Consider the following 18212-nt stretch of genomic DNA (forward strand, 5'->3'; position numbering starts at 1 on the left):
TGGCTGAAAAGTCTGGACATTAAGTTTTGAATGCTGACATGTAAATCACATACTTATTTAAGAAATATGTATTTGTAATGTATCCTTGTTTTGCCATACGAAATAATAATAATAATAATAATAATAATAAATCAGTCATCATCTGCATTCCACTTTAATGAGAGAAACAGCCCTTAAAACAATGTATTTGTCCTTTACATTCAACAGTGGGAACATATATCAGATTTAGCAATACTGTATCTTTACAGAGCACAACTGAAAAATAGCTTATAAAACTAGTAATTTTTTTCATAATACACATACAATTAATTGACACAAGTTTTCTAATTCAGAGGTCTATAAATTCTAATGAAACAACTGTGAGGCTTCATATATTGGTCAAACAGGCAAGAGTATTACAATGCGGTACTTGGAACACAGCAATGCTACAGATCATAATCAATTCTCTGCTATGGGACAACACAGGTCCGATTTCGGAAGTCTCACTTCCATTGAACAAGACATGATGATTCTAAAGGTTGTTAAAACGGGTGTCCTACTCAATATTGTTTCATTGATGTGGAACAACATTTTAATCCCAACTACAACCTCAATGAAATCTCTGAAAAAACAAATATTCTTTTTGATGTAATTATCCCTATATATAATTAACCTACGAGAGAACAAAAGTTCCAACTCCTACCAACTTTCAACCACGCCCCCCCCCCCACCCCACCCCACCCTGCTCCCCTCTCAGCCACCTCTCCCCTGATCCTCACTCCTGCTTGTTAGCCTCCACTTACATTGCATTCACTGCGGCACAAGCTTCCGTAGTTTACAGTCACATTAGATGCTTCATATCAGGGGGTAAGTCTCATGTAGCTTAGAGTTCTGTCTTCCTTTCTATTATTTCCTCTTTATTTCAGCGTTAGTTCCTTTTCAGACATCTACATACTTGATCCACTTGACAATTATAAGGTTTTTCCACCGGGCCAACAGTCCACCGATCTAAGTTGTGGACGTCCCCCCCTCAGCCAATCAATATGCATGCAAAAATCTTATTCTTTACTAATCAGTGAACCAACTTGTTTCCATTCATTTTCACAACTGCGCCAATCAACTGATTAATATCACCACACAAGAATCAGGAAGCACTGAATGAAGGGACAATGTTTTAATGTTCATGATGATAATTGACAAAAAAACTGAAGTTTTTAAAAGTGCCTCCCATAAATTTTTAGACGTATTGTTTTTTCCTGTGTTCATACACAGGGTATCTCTTATAAATGCAGACCGTCCAGCGGCGTTTCTACTCTCCGAGACCAAAGCAGCTGAACAGGAGGCGTGCACATACGAGGCATGTTTTTTTAAGTAAGTACCGTTTCAAAATAAATGAAAAACAAGAGATTTTTTAACAATTTTATTTTTATATGAAAGTCTGTACATTACTCTACTCTTCAACATAATTCACACCAATATTAAGTCGCTTGTCATATCGTACAAGGAGCTTTTGCATACCATCCTCATAGAAGTTGGCCGCCTGATTTGTCAGACACTGCAACACTGCCATCTTGACACCATCATCGGGACTGTATGGAGGGTGATCGAGTTGTTCCCAGTGAAATGATGTGATGAGGTCTGGGTTCGATGAGCTGCATGTGGACGGGACTGTCGTGAAGCAAAAGGATGCCTTTACTGAGCATGCCACGCCTTTTGTTCTTCGAGAAACTTGAGGAAACACGTCAGATAACGACATAATCGTAAAGCGTCTGTTTTCTCGCACTGCTCAGTCAACTGCCTGCACCAAATCTTCACTAATGACTGGGTCGCCATCATGCACATCTTTGCGGCCACCTTTAAATGCTCGAACCCATTTCCTAACCATTCCATCGCTCATAATGTTCGGTCCGTAAACTGCACAGATCTCAAGATGAATATCGATAGCTTTCAAACCTTTTGCACTCAGAAAACGAATAACAGACCGGACTTCACAGTCGGCGGGACTCTCGATTGGCGAGGCTATTTCAAATGCTTGCCAACAAACTTACACAAGGGCGACTATTGCCGTAATGGCATCTCAGCCTTGCCAATAGTTGCAGGTACACAGCACGCATGCACGGAACGTCGACCGCAGCGCTGCATCGACAGAATATCAAAACGGTATTTACTTTTAAAAAAATGCCCCGTAGTTCTTGACTTTTTAAGGAGTGTGCACGTATTTGACCTAGCATCAATAGCCAGTCTGAATCTCAGTTGTTAACATGGTGGGCAGTTATCACTGCAACAGTGTATTTTCGTATGTAAAAGTTATTTTAAGTACGAGTTGGCTCGATGGTTTCGCAATGCGTTTGTTCAGCAATTTCCTGGTGAAGTGCCACCTTCATGAGCACAGATTCATGTAATTGTAAATAAATTTGAAACTAATGGCTCACTGCTCAATAACAACATGCATGCACACAAACAGTTTTAACAGAGGAAAACCTAGATGACATTGGTGAGAATCTTGAATGGTCACCAAATAAAGCACTCACAAAATTAGTACAAGAAGTAGGGGTTTTACTTTCTTCTGCACACACAGCTAAAAAGCTGTTACACATCAAACCATACAGGTTTACATGGACCCATTGTTTAAAACCTGCTGATCCAGCAACAAGAATGAGATATTGTAAGTGGTATATTGCATCACTGAATGACCGTTTATTCAACCTACAGCTAGTGTTCTTTTCGGATGAGGCCTGGTGTCATCTTAATGGTCGTGTGAACTATTGGTGTACAGAAAATCCTAATGGTATTTATGAAGTCCCTCATTATGAAGATGACACTTCCAGCATCTTTTATAAGATAAGATTTCATATAAGATTATATAAATGCGTAAAGCAGGGCGGCCGCGTGCGACATAAGTTGGGCTGAGGCAGCTGCCATAGCGCAAGAGTACAACTACCGTGCGCTCGGTATGCGTTTACAAGAGAGACTGTGTGTTTTTAATCATTTTTGAACTCTTCTTCAATTAATGAGAGATTCAAACCGTTATGATACGCTACATCTTAACTTCACACTAATCAGCTAATCACTGTCACCGTCATAAGAACCCAACAAACACATGGACAATACTTTACTGCTTTCATCCTTAATGACAACACAAACCCAAGATTCTAAGTGTTTCATCTTTATACTTCAGTGTTTTGATATTATACTGATTATGGTTCTTACAGTATGTTATGGCTGATGGTGATTTCATAACATAGAGGTCGAAACTAGTACCATTAACAAACTCAACTCATTTGACGTGACCTTCACGTGAGCATTAGCCAGGCCTTAAACTCAAATGACTAGACATTCACGCGCCGCACTGGGTCGCATGTACTGGCTTATATTTTGATCACCCCTTCTATGGTTTCCCTTTTGCGAACTCCTATCAACAGAACAGGAATGTGGCTTGTTTACAGCTCTCCTTCTAAGAACATCCACCATTATTTATTGCCTAGTTGCAGTCTCTGAAAGCACAAACATTTCACCTGGTGTCAGTCATTCTCCTAGCCCTGGCTCTGGGCATAATACAAGCAAGTGACAGGCATGCTATTACTGAGTTAACTGAAAGTGTTTTAGATTCGATGATAACACTGAAGAAGAGATGTGAAGTGAAAGTGACAATTCATCTGATAAGAGTGACAGCGAAATCGTACCTAAAGCCTGCGAGCGAAACCTAAACAGTGACTGGGTGTGGGTTAGTAATAGAGATAACCAACCAATTATTCATCACTTTACAGGGTCTCCAGGAGTATCAACAGAACTAAGACACAAATATTTATATAATTCTGTATCCGAGTTGTCTGTATTCCTGGAGGTTATGGACCCATCGTTTCCCACATTGCGCGGGAAATAAATATTTACACTACGGAAGAATTATCGGACCCGCATGGTAAAAGACTGACAAGTGGTTTGACACTAATGAGGATGAAATTAAGGCCTAGTTTGCCCTTTGCATTCTGATGTCCCGGGTATGTAAGCCTCGCACCCAATTACATTGGAGGAAAGACTAATGTACTCAGACCCCAATTTATCGAGAGACAATGAGTAGTGTAAAGTGCTTCTACATATACCCAAGTGTTTCAAGATTTACCGCACAAAATCTTTTTCTGACATCGTTGTTGTTGAGTACAATTATTTTTGAATGCTTCACTGAAAACTCTGCGTGAAAATTCTAGTTGCTGTTCCATTTATGGCATTTATTTCAGAGCATGCACAGTAGTTCTGACCAGGTGGCTTACTCGTGTTGAAGACAATTCAAATCTGATTTATAAGCGAGCACGCGGGACTATTAAACATGAAGCGATTGGGTTAATGAATGCTCTATGAATAAAAGGTAGTAATATCATCTAAAGTGTACTGAATAGGCAGACCCACTCCTACTTTATTAACTTAGAAGTAGGCTAGGTGCCAGCACTGGGTTTCACCCTCTATCTTTCTACTTCTTCTTCTTGTTTTATGACTGCATAGAACCACTTTAGTCAATCCATCGTTCAGGTCTCTTTGAAGGGATTGTTCGCGCTTTGCGGTCCTCCCAGTACTTCTACAGACACTCCAATCTTCGTGCCCTTTCCTCAGTTGAAAATGTGCGTGCTGTTGGTTTGTTTCACGTCAGGGTAAAGCGGAGGTTTGTATTCAATTTTATCTTATTTGTGGTGTCTTCTGTTGTAAAGCCTATTTCTTTCTACTTTCTCTTTCTACTATCATACTAGCAGTTTCCCGCTGGCTCCGCCCGCAATGTACAAAGTATGGTGGTGTTCGTTACTATTCCCACGGATGTATTTGCAAAGTTTCGAGTTAATGAAGTAAAGCACATGATATGCTGTGGTAATAGAATGTAATATGTCAACAAAACACTTGAAAATACATCACACAAAGAAATTGATTTAAACGTTCCTTGGAACAACACTACGCGCCCAACTGTTAAAAAGTCCTTCAAAGATCTTCGTCACGGAGACGAATGTACTCATAACTTTTCTCAGAATCTACCAATTTAAGTAGTTATTACCTCAAAAGAAAGCGCTTGATCCACTGAGTGTTTTTAGACCAAAAAGTACTGCGTACCTCAATTAGAACAAAAGATATGATTGCTTCAATGAGAAAAAATGTTGAAGAAATGAAACGTCAAATTGAACGTGCACTCATAACTTTCCTCAGAATCAAGCAATTTGAATAGTTAAGAGCTGAAATGAAAGATTTTGATCCACTGAGTGTTCTTAGGCCAAAACGAACTCCGTATTTTAATTAGATCCAAAGATATGATCGCTTCAGCGAGACAATAAATTGAAAAATCTAATAATTTGAGGAAGGCGGAAGTGATTTATAGTACATGACAAATCTGTGCATGAATACCTTTCAGTTTAAAAAAAAAAAATGAAAATCGACTGGATAGAATGGCCGGACGGACTGACTGACTTTATTTTTCATAAATTTTTTTAATATACAGATATATCACATCATGTATTTCATCTCATTAACACCTCTGATGAGGTTGGAAAAAATTGCCATGAAAATTCATCTCACTACATACCTGATCCTGTAGATAAATGGGACAAGGGTTTGGCACGTGCACGCACAATAATAATAATATAGCCTCAGCTACTGTGTGCAGGCATTTTCATTAGATGCCACCTGGCTGTCTGCGAGTCAATTTCAACATTCTGTTATACTCCACCAGATGGCAGAGAAATCACAACTCTGTTGGGCAATCTATAAGCTGAGATTTTTTAATTTTATCAGGTAAACACCAAATGTGTCACCACAGATCTTTTGCATGTTGACACTGCAAGAGGTAACATGTCAGTTGGATCTTTCTCTGACCTTCAAATCCAACTACCTCCATCAAATTCGGACCTGCCTACAATTTCTTGAAAGTTATTACAACAGGAACGTTTCTATCCCATACCTCTTCAGATGCCATCTCAGTCTCCACCAAAGTGCTGGCAAGTAGTTCAGGTTCCATTTTGTCGTGGTCCTGGACAATAAAAAAGAAACAATGAAAACATGAGGATAAAAATAAAAATGAACATTCAGTTATAAACAAGTTATAACTAACATAAAACTCAAGCCACTAAAGCTCAAAGCAAGAGCCAGATCACATAGTGAACCCTCGACTATAGTCAGTTTATATTATATAAATGTTTATTCCCATAGGAAACTTGAAATATTTATCCCGAATAAGTAAATTTATAATACCAATTTAGTTGATCCATTATTGGAAATTATAAATTTTCCAGCTAACACATTCCTGGTTGCCAGCGTTTTGCCCCAGTGTGCTAAGTTAGGATCATCAGCACACCTATCAAGACGCAAGGCTAGTGCATACCGTGGAGGCTAATTGGAACCACCGGCAGTGCCAATGCACTATGAGATACAGGTTCCCTAAGCGAATCAACACCTATATCAACTGATGGCCAAGCAGGCATCAATTTTTGAAAATTAGAAAGTCTCTGACGGTGCAATCGCACTACCGGTGGCTCCAAGTAGTCTAAGTAGTGGCCTCCAGGGTATGCATGGTGTGTTATGCACCAATTGATGAGCACAACTTAGCACACTGTGGCAAAACACTGGCAACCAGGAATGAGTTAGCTGGAAAATTTATAATGTCCAATAACGGACCATCTTTATTGGTATTACAGTCAGTTTCTATCAAAGGGTAGGGAAGGGAGATAAAACTCCACAATGGAATTAATGCCCGCCTAGCAATTCCAAATGGAAATTCTAAATTCCCATGGAGGGAATTAGATAATTTTCCACCAATAGTTTTATCTCCCGTATGGAGTTATCAGACTGTGCCTCATAAATAAGCTTCTGATAAATTTCACCTGCATACACCCCAGCATCAGTGGGTAGGGTCTGACACATCCCACTCTGACGAGTCTAGTGTCAGACCCAAAGAGGATAGAATAGAATAGAGATGAAACTCAATGATAAATTTCGGTTCCAAGCCACTTGGCGCTAGTAGTTTTAGTCTCTTTTTCGAGATAGCGCCACAGTGTGCATTCTGGTGCAATACCTTAGTATTAATATCAACAGATAGCGCGGAGAATTAACATCCGGCGCAGTAAAGCACATCCGGGTATGCTGACGGCTCCTCCCCCCTCCTTTCCCTGCCCCTCACCGCCAAACCCCCAAACGGAGATAATAATGCAGCTCTACTACTTCCATGCCCAATACATTGTAATTCATATATTTTTATTTCCAAGTACTTACTACGTTGTAAATAATGATCTGATACCCCTAGTTCGTATGGCATACTATGTTACTGAGAACATAACCACACACCTCAAAGCAGCTTTAACTTCAAATGAATGATTGACACATTAACACAAAGCTGATATTATAACAAATAAGAAATCCCTTCGAAAGCAAGACAACAGAGCACACCATATGCAAGACAATGGGGTATCACATCAATATCCAAGTACCACATGAAAATAAAAATAACAATTAAATGCACTGAGACAGGACATATATAGAACTACATTAATAGAACCATTCAGCTTTCAGCCCCTGATGTGTACTCAAATAGGAAATACAGGATTTCAGGAGGACTGGCGAAGATATATTTCAAATAAACAAGCACAAGGAACTAAGATTTACATCACAAGCACATGAGCACTTGGAATTCAAACAACTCAAATACTGTAGCATCATGGGAACTATCGATTAAAATCTATATAAGTTCGAACAAGGTTAATCGATTGGGTAAAGTCGAATTCGATGCAATTCAGCAATATTATCTCCACAATGCTTGACGTTTTATGACTAATTAGTGAGAAGTGCCCACTGATTGAGGTTAGACTTGAAATACTTCGAGACAAACTGCCTTTAATTATTAACAATGCTCATTTCATGCTTACTTGCGTGCCATCTACAGAACGTGTATATAACTATTTACACGTTATGAATGACCTCCAGCGCCATCTAGAAAAAGAGACTGAAACTGCCTGAAGCTAGCTACAGATTGGAACCAAAAGCCCTATTAGAGTTTCACCCCCCTGGTCAGACCTAAGACGAAATGCTGGTTAATAGAGCAAACGCGTGAAAAACCATACATCTAATGTTTTGATCTGACATACCACTTAGTCGAGCAACTCTTCTTCTTTCTCTCAATCTTCCCAACCCAAACATTGCAACATTTTTGTAACGCTACTCTTTTGTCAGAAATCACCCAGAACAAATCGAGCTGCTTTTCTTTGGATTTTTTCCAGTTCTTGAATCAGGTAATCCTGGTGAGGGTCCCATGCAAAACCTAATAATCTGTTTGATATAATCATTCCTATATACGCAAAGTATAAACGGAAAAAAGACATTTTAAGTCCGCCAATCAGTTCAAACCTACCTACCCGCCCCTCCTCCAACACCTGCTCCCTCTCAACAGTCAATCTGGTGTTGGTGTCCGTACTCATTCTCTTTGGTACCAAATGCACACAATTTACAAGACACAGAGGTGAGTCTCATATAGCTGTATATTAATCTCGATCTTCTAGCTTCCCTTTTCTCAGTAATTTAAACCAAATATTTTCTATTCAGACATTCACTTCAAGCCAATTTAAACAATAGATCACTACATCTGATGAAAGGGAATATTTACTCAAGTTATTAATGAGCGACGACATAGTTCGGCACCAACCGCAGCAGTTTTGTTGTGTCATTTGATTTCAATTTTGGATGTGATATTTGGACTTCATCAATGTTTTAAATTTGGATTGTAAATTGAAACATACCAGATTGTTTACTTTATTATTGGTATGTCAGCGTATATTTTTTCAACTGGATCAAAACTAGTCCCAATTATACAGGACACTATATAAGCTAATGGTAATGAATAAGTGGACCCTTCTGTACCCTCTGATAGTTATCAATTGTCAATAGCGACCATAACGAAATTCCTAACCTATAATATAGTCAGTTTGTTGTTAAAATATCTGTAAATAAAAGTATTATGTTAAGCAAGTGACACAGACGAGCCAATTAACTGATGATCTTAATTAACCCATTTAATGTAAACCAACTTTCAACCTATTAGGTCGTGTTACGTTCCTTTAGAACGTGTTGAAGAGATGTTAAGTACAGAACAAACATGGCCAACCGGACACCTGTGAGATCCAAACCCACAACCTCCCGATTTCACGTCGATTGCTGACTACTACCTGTAGCTTAGATCCTTTCCAACAGAACAAAGATGGGCTAAGCCACCATAGATCAATTGGTAGAGCAACCTTCAACACGTACTAAATGTATGTAACACGACCTAATAGGTTGAAAGTTGGTTTTGATTACAATGCGGTTGTGAAAATTCAATATTTATTAACTCATTTACTTTCACACTACAGTTCATAAAGCATACACAGAATGACCTGAACATTGATAGGAAGAGCTATACCTGCCAATCTTTGAAGACCAAAAATTGGAAGTGTGAAATAGACAGGGAAAATGGGAGTAACAGTTTTGTCAAAAATATTAAATACCTTATGGCTAATATGTAAACCTACTTTCTTGTTGGGAGTAACAGTTATTGTCAAAAATATTAAATACCTTATGGATAATATGTAAACCTACTTTCTTGATGTAAGCCTAGCACATCAAAAACACCCAAAAATAAAAATAAAAAACTTTTAAAAAAAAGAGGAAACGATGTGCATTCAAGAAAAAATATTTTGAGATTTTTAAAATTCAAAATAACTTTTAGTATAAGAGTTCATTTAAACTAGACACTATCAACAATCAAGCAAGCTGTGCAAGTACTGTGTGTATGGCATTCAAGTTTACTTGTCTGTGCTAGTGAGGTATCTGCATCACTGAAAACTTTAGATGCAGGTAGTGACAGCCTTACACTCTTGAACATTGACAGGGTGAATTTACTGGCAGATGTAACCATATATCGCTCTTAATTTGATGCAAGTGTAGTGGACTAGTACAACTTGGAAACAATTCTCTAACCCATGGGTAAATAATGGAAATATCGAGCTCTATGACAATTATTATTATTATTATTATTATTATTATTATTAGTATTATTAGTATTATGACTTGTGAGGTGTGGCTATGAAGTTGTTTACACTTATTAGTATTATTATTATTATTTATGTAGTTATGTTCAGACTATTTGGTAAAAAATCATGATCGTATTATTTGTGAGGTTGTCATGATAATGTTATTTGTTTTACGTCCCACTAACTACTCTTTTACGGTTTTCAGAGACGCCGAGGTGCCGGAATTTAGTCCCGCAGAAGTTCTTTTACGTGCCAGTAAATATACCGACAGGAGGCTGACGTATTTGAGCACCTTCAAATACCACCGGACTGAGCCAGGATCGAACCTGCCAACCATCTGAGCCACTCAGCCCGGCGTTATGTCATGAAACATCTGCTATATGTATATTTATGAATTTATTTAATGTAAGAACACATAATAATATATAATTTATTATTACCTGCATATATGATGTATAAATCCAATGCAGTGTTGTGGAACTCATGGTAATAGTCCAGGGCAATGTATCTTCAGAGCTGGAGAGTTACAGAAAATTCCATTCTATGTAAACTTGAAATTACGAAATAACACGTGTCATTCTTTTATAAGCCTGACCAGGCATGTACGAAGGTAATCCCAAAAAAAGGTCTCCTATTTTTTTTATAAGAAAAAGACCTGTTTATTTCTACAATGGTTTACATCATTTTACAGCTTGAACATTTAGCTATTTTTCTTCATAATCACCAATTCGGTCGATGTATTTTTGTAGACGATGTGACAGTTTTTGTATGCCCATGTCATACCAGCTCGCCGCCATGCTGTTCAGGAAGTTGTGAACCTCACCCTTCACCTCGTTGTCGGTGCTGAATCGCTTCCAGCCAAATGTTCTTTCAACTTAGGAAACAAGTGATAGTCACTGGGCGCCAAGTCAGGACTATAGGGTGGATGGGTGATGATGTTCCACTGAAACTGTTGCAGGAGAGCAACGGTTTGCCGGGTGACGTGCGAGCAAGCGTTGTCACGGAGAATGTTTACGCCCTTGCTCAATATTCCTCTTCTCCGGTTCTGAATTGCCCGTCTGACTTTCTTCAGTGTCTCACAGTACCTGTCAGCGTTAATTGTGGTCCCAGCGAGCGTAAAGTCGACCTTTTCGACTGTGTTTGCTTGAATTTCCACAGCTTTGGCGAAGAGGGATGCCACCACTGGCGTGATTGTTGCTTAGTCTCAGGTGTAAAGTGGAACACCCAGGTTTCGTCACCCGTGACAATTGAGTCCAAAAAAAGTTGTCGTTTGGCTGCAAAGCGTTGAAGAAGGGCGCGGAAAGAATCAACTCGTTGTCGCATGTGGTCTTCAGTCAGCATGCATGGCACTCATCTTGTGCACACCTTCCGGTATTTCAACTTTTCCGTTAAAATTCTGTGAGCAGCGCTTCGGAAAACCTTAGGAACTAAAGTGCAGAGAAAATCCAGGGCGATCCGCTGATATTCACGCATGATTTGCTCAACCTTCACGACTGTCAACGGAAATTGACGGAGCCCCGCACCTTTGCTAGTCGTGAATTTCAGTCCGACTAGCTGCAAACTCACTACACCACTTATGAACATTATTGACATCCATGCACTACTCACTATACACTTCCGTCAATTGGCGATGGATTTCAATCGGTTCAGTACCTTTGGCGTTCAAAAACAGAATAGCTGCGTGCACTTTGCAGTAACATCCAACGGGAGCTCCATTCTCAACGGCTGCCAAGCCAAGCCTAAGTGCCTCAGTGAGGCGTGCGCATGTTTATATGAGAGCGCGGGAAACTCTCTTCACAATATTGTGACCTACAAACACACGAACAGAGTTCTGTATTTTTTTAAAATAGGAGACCTTATTTTTGGGATTACCTCGTATATAAAGAGGCAGTCTTGAGGGTTGAGTGGAGTAGTTTTAGTGAGAGTTATGAGTGCAAGCCGTTAATCAAGTATATGAATTCATGTTGTGTTTGGTAGTACGCTGACATGCTATTGTGGCAGTCTTCTTCTTCTTTGTCGTCATAACAGTGTTTTGTTCAAGAGCATAGCAGTCAAGTGTTCAAGATGGCAGTTTATTAGTGCGTGTGTGTAGAATATGTATTATGTAATTTGTAAATAAAATAGTGCATACAACTGACAGCATTTCATGTGAGCGTCTTTGTGGTAACACCACATTAAATGCCTTTGAGTTCTGGTGTTATTGTCATACGCACAGAATATCTCAGTTGCATCAAAACCGATATAGTTATGCAGCGTGTGAGTACACAATCAGAAATAACAAAGACCCTCAAAGAAAGAAGATAGCCACGTTATGATTCATTATTACATCAATATCATAATCATCTTACAATGGCAGGATTCTCATAAGACATCGAAAATTAACAAGTGGCAGGCTAACCAAGAGGACAAACCTAAGAAAACGACCAGAAAAACTTGAACCAAGGAGAGAAAAGAAGCCTGCATCAAAAGAATAAAAGCAATATGGACACCGAGAAATATGAACAGATGCTTCTAAAACTCTGCCATACTAAAATACCTTGTTTTCAACTAATAATATTAGAATAGCCTAGGTTATGATTCTGAAGTGGTACAATCTCAACGAATTGCCTATTAATTTTGAAATTCTTATTGTGCTGCTGTTCTCCAGTAATATTAATGTTACCATAACTTTATTACCTGATTGATGCCATCACGAATTTCTATTACATGATATCCGATCATCCACACCCTTCATAGCGAATTTAAAACTAATTAGCCTACCAAGCCATAACTGTAGAACTTTCACTTTTGTCTCTCCTTTTTCTTCTGCCTTATTCGTTGCAGATGTCAGCGTTCATAATGGCGATGTTATCATAATGCCTGCAAGCGTTAAACCAACCAAGAAGTCCTTGTTCCTCCAACGCCCTCTTCTCCCGTCAAAACATTCTTTGCGTCCGGCTCCATGGCAATATGATTAGCGTGCTGGCCTTTGGACAGAGGGGTCCCAGGTTCGATTCCCGGTAGGGTCGGGAATTTTAACCATCACTGGTTAATTTCGCCGGCTTGAGGGCTGGGTGTATGTGTCGTCTTCATCATTTCATCCTCATCATGACGCGCAGGTCGCCTACGGGCGACAAATCAAAAGACCTGCACCCGGCGAGCCGAACATGTCCTCTGACACTCCCTGCACTAAAAGCCATATGCCATTTCATTTCCATTTCAACATTCCTTGTATGAAGAGCTGTTGGAGGTGGCACTTGGACTAGTCTAGCATTATATCGCCTAGATACTGCAGTACCTTCTTCATAACAGTAAACTCAAGTTCAAGCCGGCAACCAATACGTCGAACTACTACTTCACTGGACCCACGTAATCTTGAGCAGGCACCTGCACTTCCACATTTTGAAGGTTTGGATTTTCTTCTCCACGCCATCAGTAGCTTCGACACCGTAAAGAACTATGGAGTAGACATAACACCTAACTTACTTTTCGCCTCTTGAAGTTCCTACAGCTGAATTTTATTTTATCACGTGACAATAAGTGCACCATCAGAGATCTTTAACCCACAAACAATGATGTGAAATGCCAAGGCCTTTTACTGTCTTTCAAAAATCTACCTAAACCAAGATCAAACCTGTGAACTTCGGATCATACGCCATACACTCTGCAACTATTCAACCAAGACAAGCGATAGTTGCTCAGTTGAACTTCCCTTTGAAACAAATACCACCATCTCCAGTTTAATGTGTCATATCCATTACTCTTGTATGTTTTACTCCCTGTGGGTGGGCAGCGGCTCAATACCCATAGTATCGCCTGCCTATCGTAAGAGGAGACTAAAAGGGCCCCAGGCGCTCTTAACTTGGGAGCGTAGGTTGGTAACCATGGTGCCCTTACCCGAGTCCTGTCATTGCTTCCACTTGTGTAAGGCTCCTCACTTTCATCTATCAAATCCAACCAACCTTGGCCAACTCTTGTTCTTTTCCAACCCCTACGGTATTACAGCATTTGAGGCCTAGGGAGTCTCATTTTCACGTCCGTGTCCCTTGCCTTTTTTTGCCCGACACCTTCATTTGTCAAAGTATTGGACCCTTACCAATTTTTCCCCCTCTGATTAGTGTTATATAGAGGATGGTTGCCCAGCTGTACTTCTTAAAACAATGATCACCACCATCAATTCTGAGGATCGTGATTTCTACGCAGGCTCTTGTGTTACCTTCATCTCTTTGCAATCCTCGGCCAAACATGCTGCACAAAAGAGCTTCAACTCTAACATTATTGAAGTTTGACCAGCAAGTGGGAAATCATCCCAAGATCTCTTCTCAGGAACATCTCCAAGGCTGACCATTTTTTCTTTGCTGTCATTCCCACACCATATAGTGCATCCAAAGAACTGTACTCTTTATTTACACATAGATGATAATCTCATTCTAAGGTTGAGCTGGTTAAGAATGGAGTCATTGGTTCAAAAGGCTATCCAAGGCATGATTAACATTCATGCAAGCACCACATTTTAAAAGAATCTAATTTCTTCAGGTCTGTAGCATGAAGTCCACTTCTCGGCTCCATAGAGAAAAACTGCAAATATATACTACTCCCAGTTATTATGAGATAGAATGGTGCAAATACTGGTATATAGTTACATTTTTGGCCATAGCTGTTCTTTAAATCTCAGACTGAATTGGATAAACCTACTACTATTACTACTACTCATCTTAGCGTTCATTCCGATCCTTGGAGTTATACTTTTTTTTAAGGGGCCTAACATCGAGGTCATCGGCCCCTAATGGTACTAAATGAAATAACAAAAGGTTCAAATTAATCCACTGACCAAAATTTAAAAAAACGTCATGAAGAATGAATGGAAGACATGGACCCTACAAAAAACAAACAAACAAACAAACAAAAACAGTGGATCAAACTCAAAAAAGATCATAAATAATAGTATTACTGACCAAGGGACCACTCATAAAGCACAATAATGCTTGATGTCTACAGGGGAGCAAAATCCATGACTAAGGCCCCACAGAATGGTACATGTCGCGAGTAAAGTAGAACCATGGTATCTGTCATGTTGGGGTACTAATCAAAAGTGGCGAAGACTCACGGTGTTCCACACAAGATGGTACTACTCTCAAGTATTGTACTTCGTATAGGGAACGCAGACCTATGGTGTTTCACACACAATGGTGCCACTCATAGCCAACGCAAACCGATGAGTTTGCTCACCTAGGGGTACTAGTCACGGGTGCCGGTCCCACGGGCCCCGTGGTGTTCCTCACATAGGGAGTACTAATCACAGGCAACGCAGACCCACGGTGCCGCTCGTATAGTGATACAACTCACAGGCTACGCCCAGACCCGCGGTGTTGCTCACATGGGTACGACGCACGGGTACTGGAAACCCACCCGGCCAGCCTCTTTACTGCTACTAATCACAAACCTATTTCGTACCGAATTTAGTGGTACTACTCGCAAGTACAGGCAACCCATGGTGTTCCCCGCATGATGGTACGAATCAGCAGTAGTTTCATGGTTCTAATTCAATCATCCCTTGATCGCCCCTTTTAGTCGCCTCTCACGACAGGCAGGGGATACCGTGGGAGTATTATTCGTCTGCGTCCCCCACCAACACGGGGTAAAGAGAGAGAACAAAGAAGAAAGAAGGGATCCGTCACTTCGAAAAATGAAGTAACGGACGAAGAAAGGCAAGGGCCACGACGGGCGAGAAAATGAAAGACTCCCTAGGCCTCGAATGCTCTAATACCATCGGGGTCGGAAAAGAACAAGAGTTGACCAAGGGAGGTCGGACAGGATAGACGAAAGTGAGGAGCCTGGCACAAGTAAGTGGAAGCAACGCCAAGACGCAGCTAAGGGCCCCGTGGTCGCTAATTCACACTCCCAAGTTGAGACCCCTTGGGCCTCTTTTAGTTGCCTCTTACGACAGGCAGGGGATACCGCGGGTGTATTCTACATGTGCGTCCCCCACCAGCAAGGGCTAGTGTGTTTGGTCCGTGAGAGGTATTTTATTTCCCTCAAGTCTGCCGGCAAGCCGGTTAGGACCCCCCTATCTGCCACCTGGGACGCGCCAGTGTAGTAGGTTCGTGGAGGAGTTATACTATCCAAGAACATGTCCTCCTTCAGAAAACTGAACCACTGTTTCTTTGGCTGTCCTTGTGGTCAACAGCCCTCACGGTTCAATTCTAGTGCTGTCTTTGCAACTGAATTGCTGTTGCCACACAACATACGGCCAAACCACACCAGACTAGTCTCTCGCATTTTCTCGGGTGCTTGAGTCACGTCAAATGCCGCCCTCATGTCCTGATTTCTGATAGAGTCCAGTTTTGCATAGCCATCGAAGCATCTTCATTTCCATAACATGTAAGAGTTGTTCGTGTTTCTGGCAAACACTCTGTCCCATACAATGCCATTGTATGTACATCATTTTTGAAAATTTTTGATTTTATGTACAGTACTGGTCAAAAGTTTAGGGCCACATAAAAAATTATGAAATGTCATCTAGAACCTAACACTCTGCTACTATGTATGTTCAGTCCGTCAGCGATGCCGCTGGTGGGATGCTCAACAGCTCTGCCATCAGCTGTCATAGATGGCCTAGGCATCACTGAAGAGGCGTACTAGGGAAATGAGGAGTGAGGTAGTTTCCCATTGCTTTCCTCACACTCTGCTACTAGACCACTGTAATATTTTTTTTTTTTTTCCTGAGCTCTTGCATTTAATATGACATACATCACCTGATTTCATTGACTTAGGCCAAGTATTGTAGAAGTTATACATTTTTAACTGTTGGATGGTCAGATCAGAAATTCAAGTCCTGCTCCACGGCAAAATGGTTAGCGTGCTGGCCTTTGGTCGCAGGGGTCCTGGGTTTGATTCCCGACAGGGTCGGGAATTTAAACTGCAACTGGTTAATTCCCCTGGCACAGGGATTGGGTGTATGTGAAATCTTCATAATCATTTCATCCTCATCACGACGCGGAGGTCACCTACGGGCAACAAATCAAAAGACCTGCACCAGACCTCTGTGGAGGCCACACGCTATTATTTTATCAGGTCAACATTTCTGGAAATATGTACTATATACTCTAATTGGTTGTAAGTATCACCACCAACATTCTTTTGTAGACTTAGCAATAGGTGGGGGTCAATTTAGTTTAAATATAAAAACTCGGCACTGATTTTTGTGTATTTATTTTTCAAACCAGCGATAAGACGGTCAATTTTTCCTTGCTCTTGTCATAGGTCTCAGTGTGAGCTATCAGCATCAGAAATGTGTTCTTGGATGCCATCTGTAGAGTGAAAATGAACTATCTGAGCAGATAAGTCCAGCGCCAATAGCTTGCCCCGAGACCTTGGGCCATACATGACAAAGACAAAGAAAAATCAACCACCTTGGCGCTGCTTTGAAAAAAAGAAAACATGCAAAAAAAAAAAAAAAAAAATGGTGCCGCATATTTTTGGAATTTTTATATTCATACTAAATTGGCCCTCACCTATTGCTAAGTCTACAAAAAAAATTTGGTGGTGATACTTGCAACCAATTAGTGTGTACAATACATTATATTACCAAAATGTTTGATTGTTTGGTGTGACCTTCCAAGAATTAAAAATTCATAACTTCCACAGTACTTGGACTAACTCAATGAAATTAGATGTGAAAGCTCAGACAGAAAATTGCAGATATCTAGTGGCTCAATTTAAGGTTATAGATAACACTTTGCAATTTCTTTTTTTTTTTTTTAATTGGCTTTAAGTCGCACCGACACAGATAGGTCTTATGACGACGATGGGACAGGAAAGGGCTAGAACTGGGAAGGAAGCGGCCGTGGCCTTAAGGTACAGCCCCAGCATTTTGCTGGTGTGAAAATGGGAAACCACAGAAAACCATCTTCAGGGCTGCCGACAGTGGGGTTTGAACCCACTATCTCCCAAATACTGAATACTGGGCGCACTTAAGTGACTGCAGCTATCGAGCTCGGTGTTCGTGATTTCTTCATGTGGTCCTAAACTTTTGACCGGTACTGTATAGTAGCATCTTCCATTCGAAAGTAACTTTTAACCAGGCGCTACTTCATCCATGTATCTGGAAGTGTGATACAAGCAGAACAGATGACTGATCCCAAATACTGAGGGAGATCAATGCTATCAATGTTAATTGACCCTTCACTCAGTTCTCCACACTCCAAGTATGCCGTTTTCTTCATATCA

At 40.4% G+C, this 18212-nt stretch overlaps 1 protein-coding gene across 4 annotated transcripts in view; it reads right to left on the minus strand.

Annotated features, from left to right (window-relative positions):
• The window catches only part of LOC136886130 (zinc finger protein OZF), a 52179-nt gene that overhangs the window by 23062 nt on the left and 10905 nt on the right, over positions 1-18212 (minus strand). For all 4 annotated transcript variants that reach the window (XM_068230673.1, XM_068230671.1, XM_068230672.1 and 1 more), the window contains exon 3: positions 5912-5980. In XM_068230673.1, coding sequence (XP_068086774.1) covers positions 5912-5980 — 69 coding nt within the window. The remainder of the gene's footprint in view (positions 1-5911; positions 5981-18212) is intronic.

The sequence above is a fragment of the Anabrus simplex genome, chromosome X (genome assembly GCF_040414725.1).
Source record: "Anabrus simplex isolate iqAnaSimp1 chromosome X, ASM4041472v1, whole genome shotgun sequence".
NCBI lineage: Eukaryota > Metazoa > Arthropoda > Insecta > Orthoptera > Tettigoniidae > Anabrus > Anabrus simplex.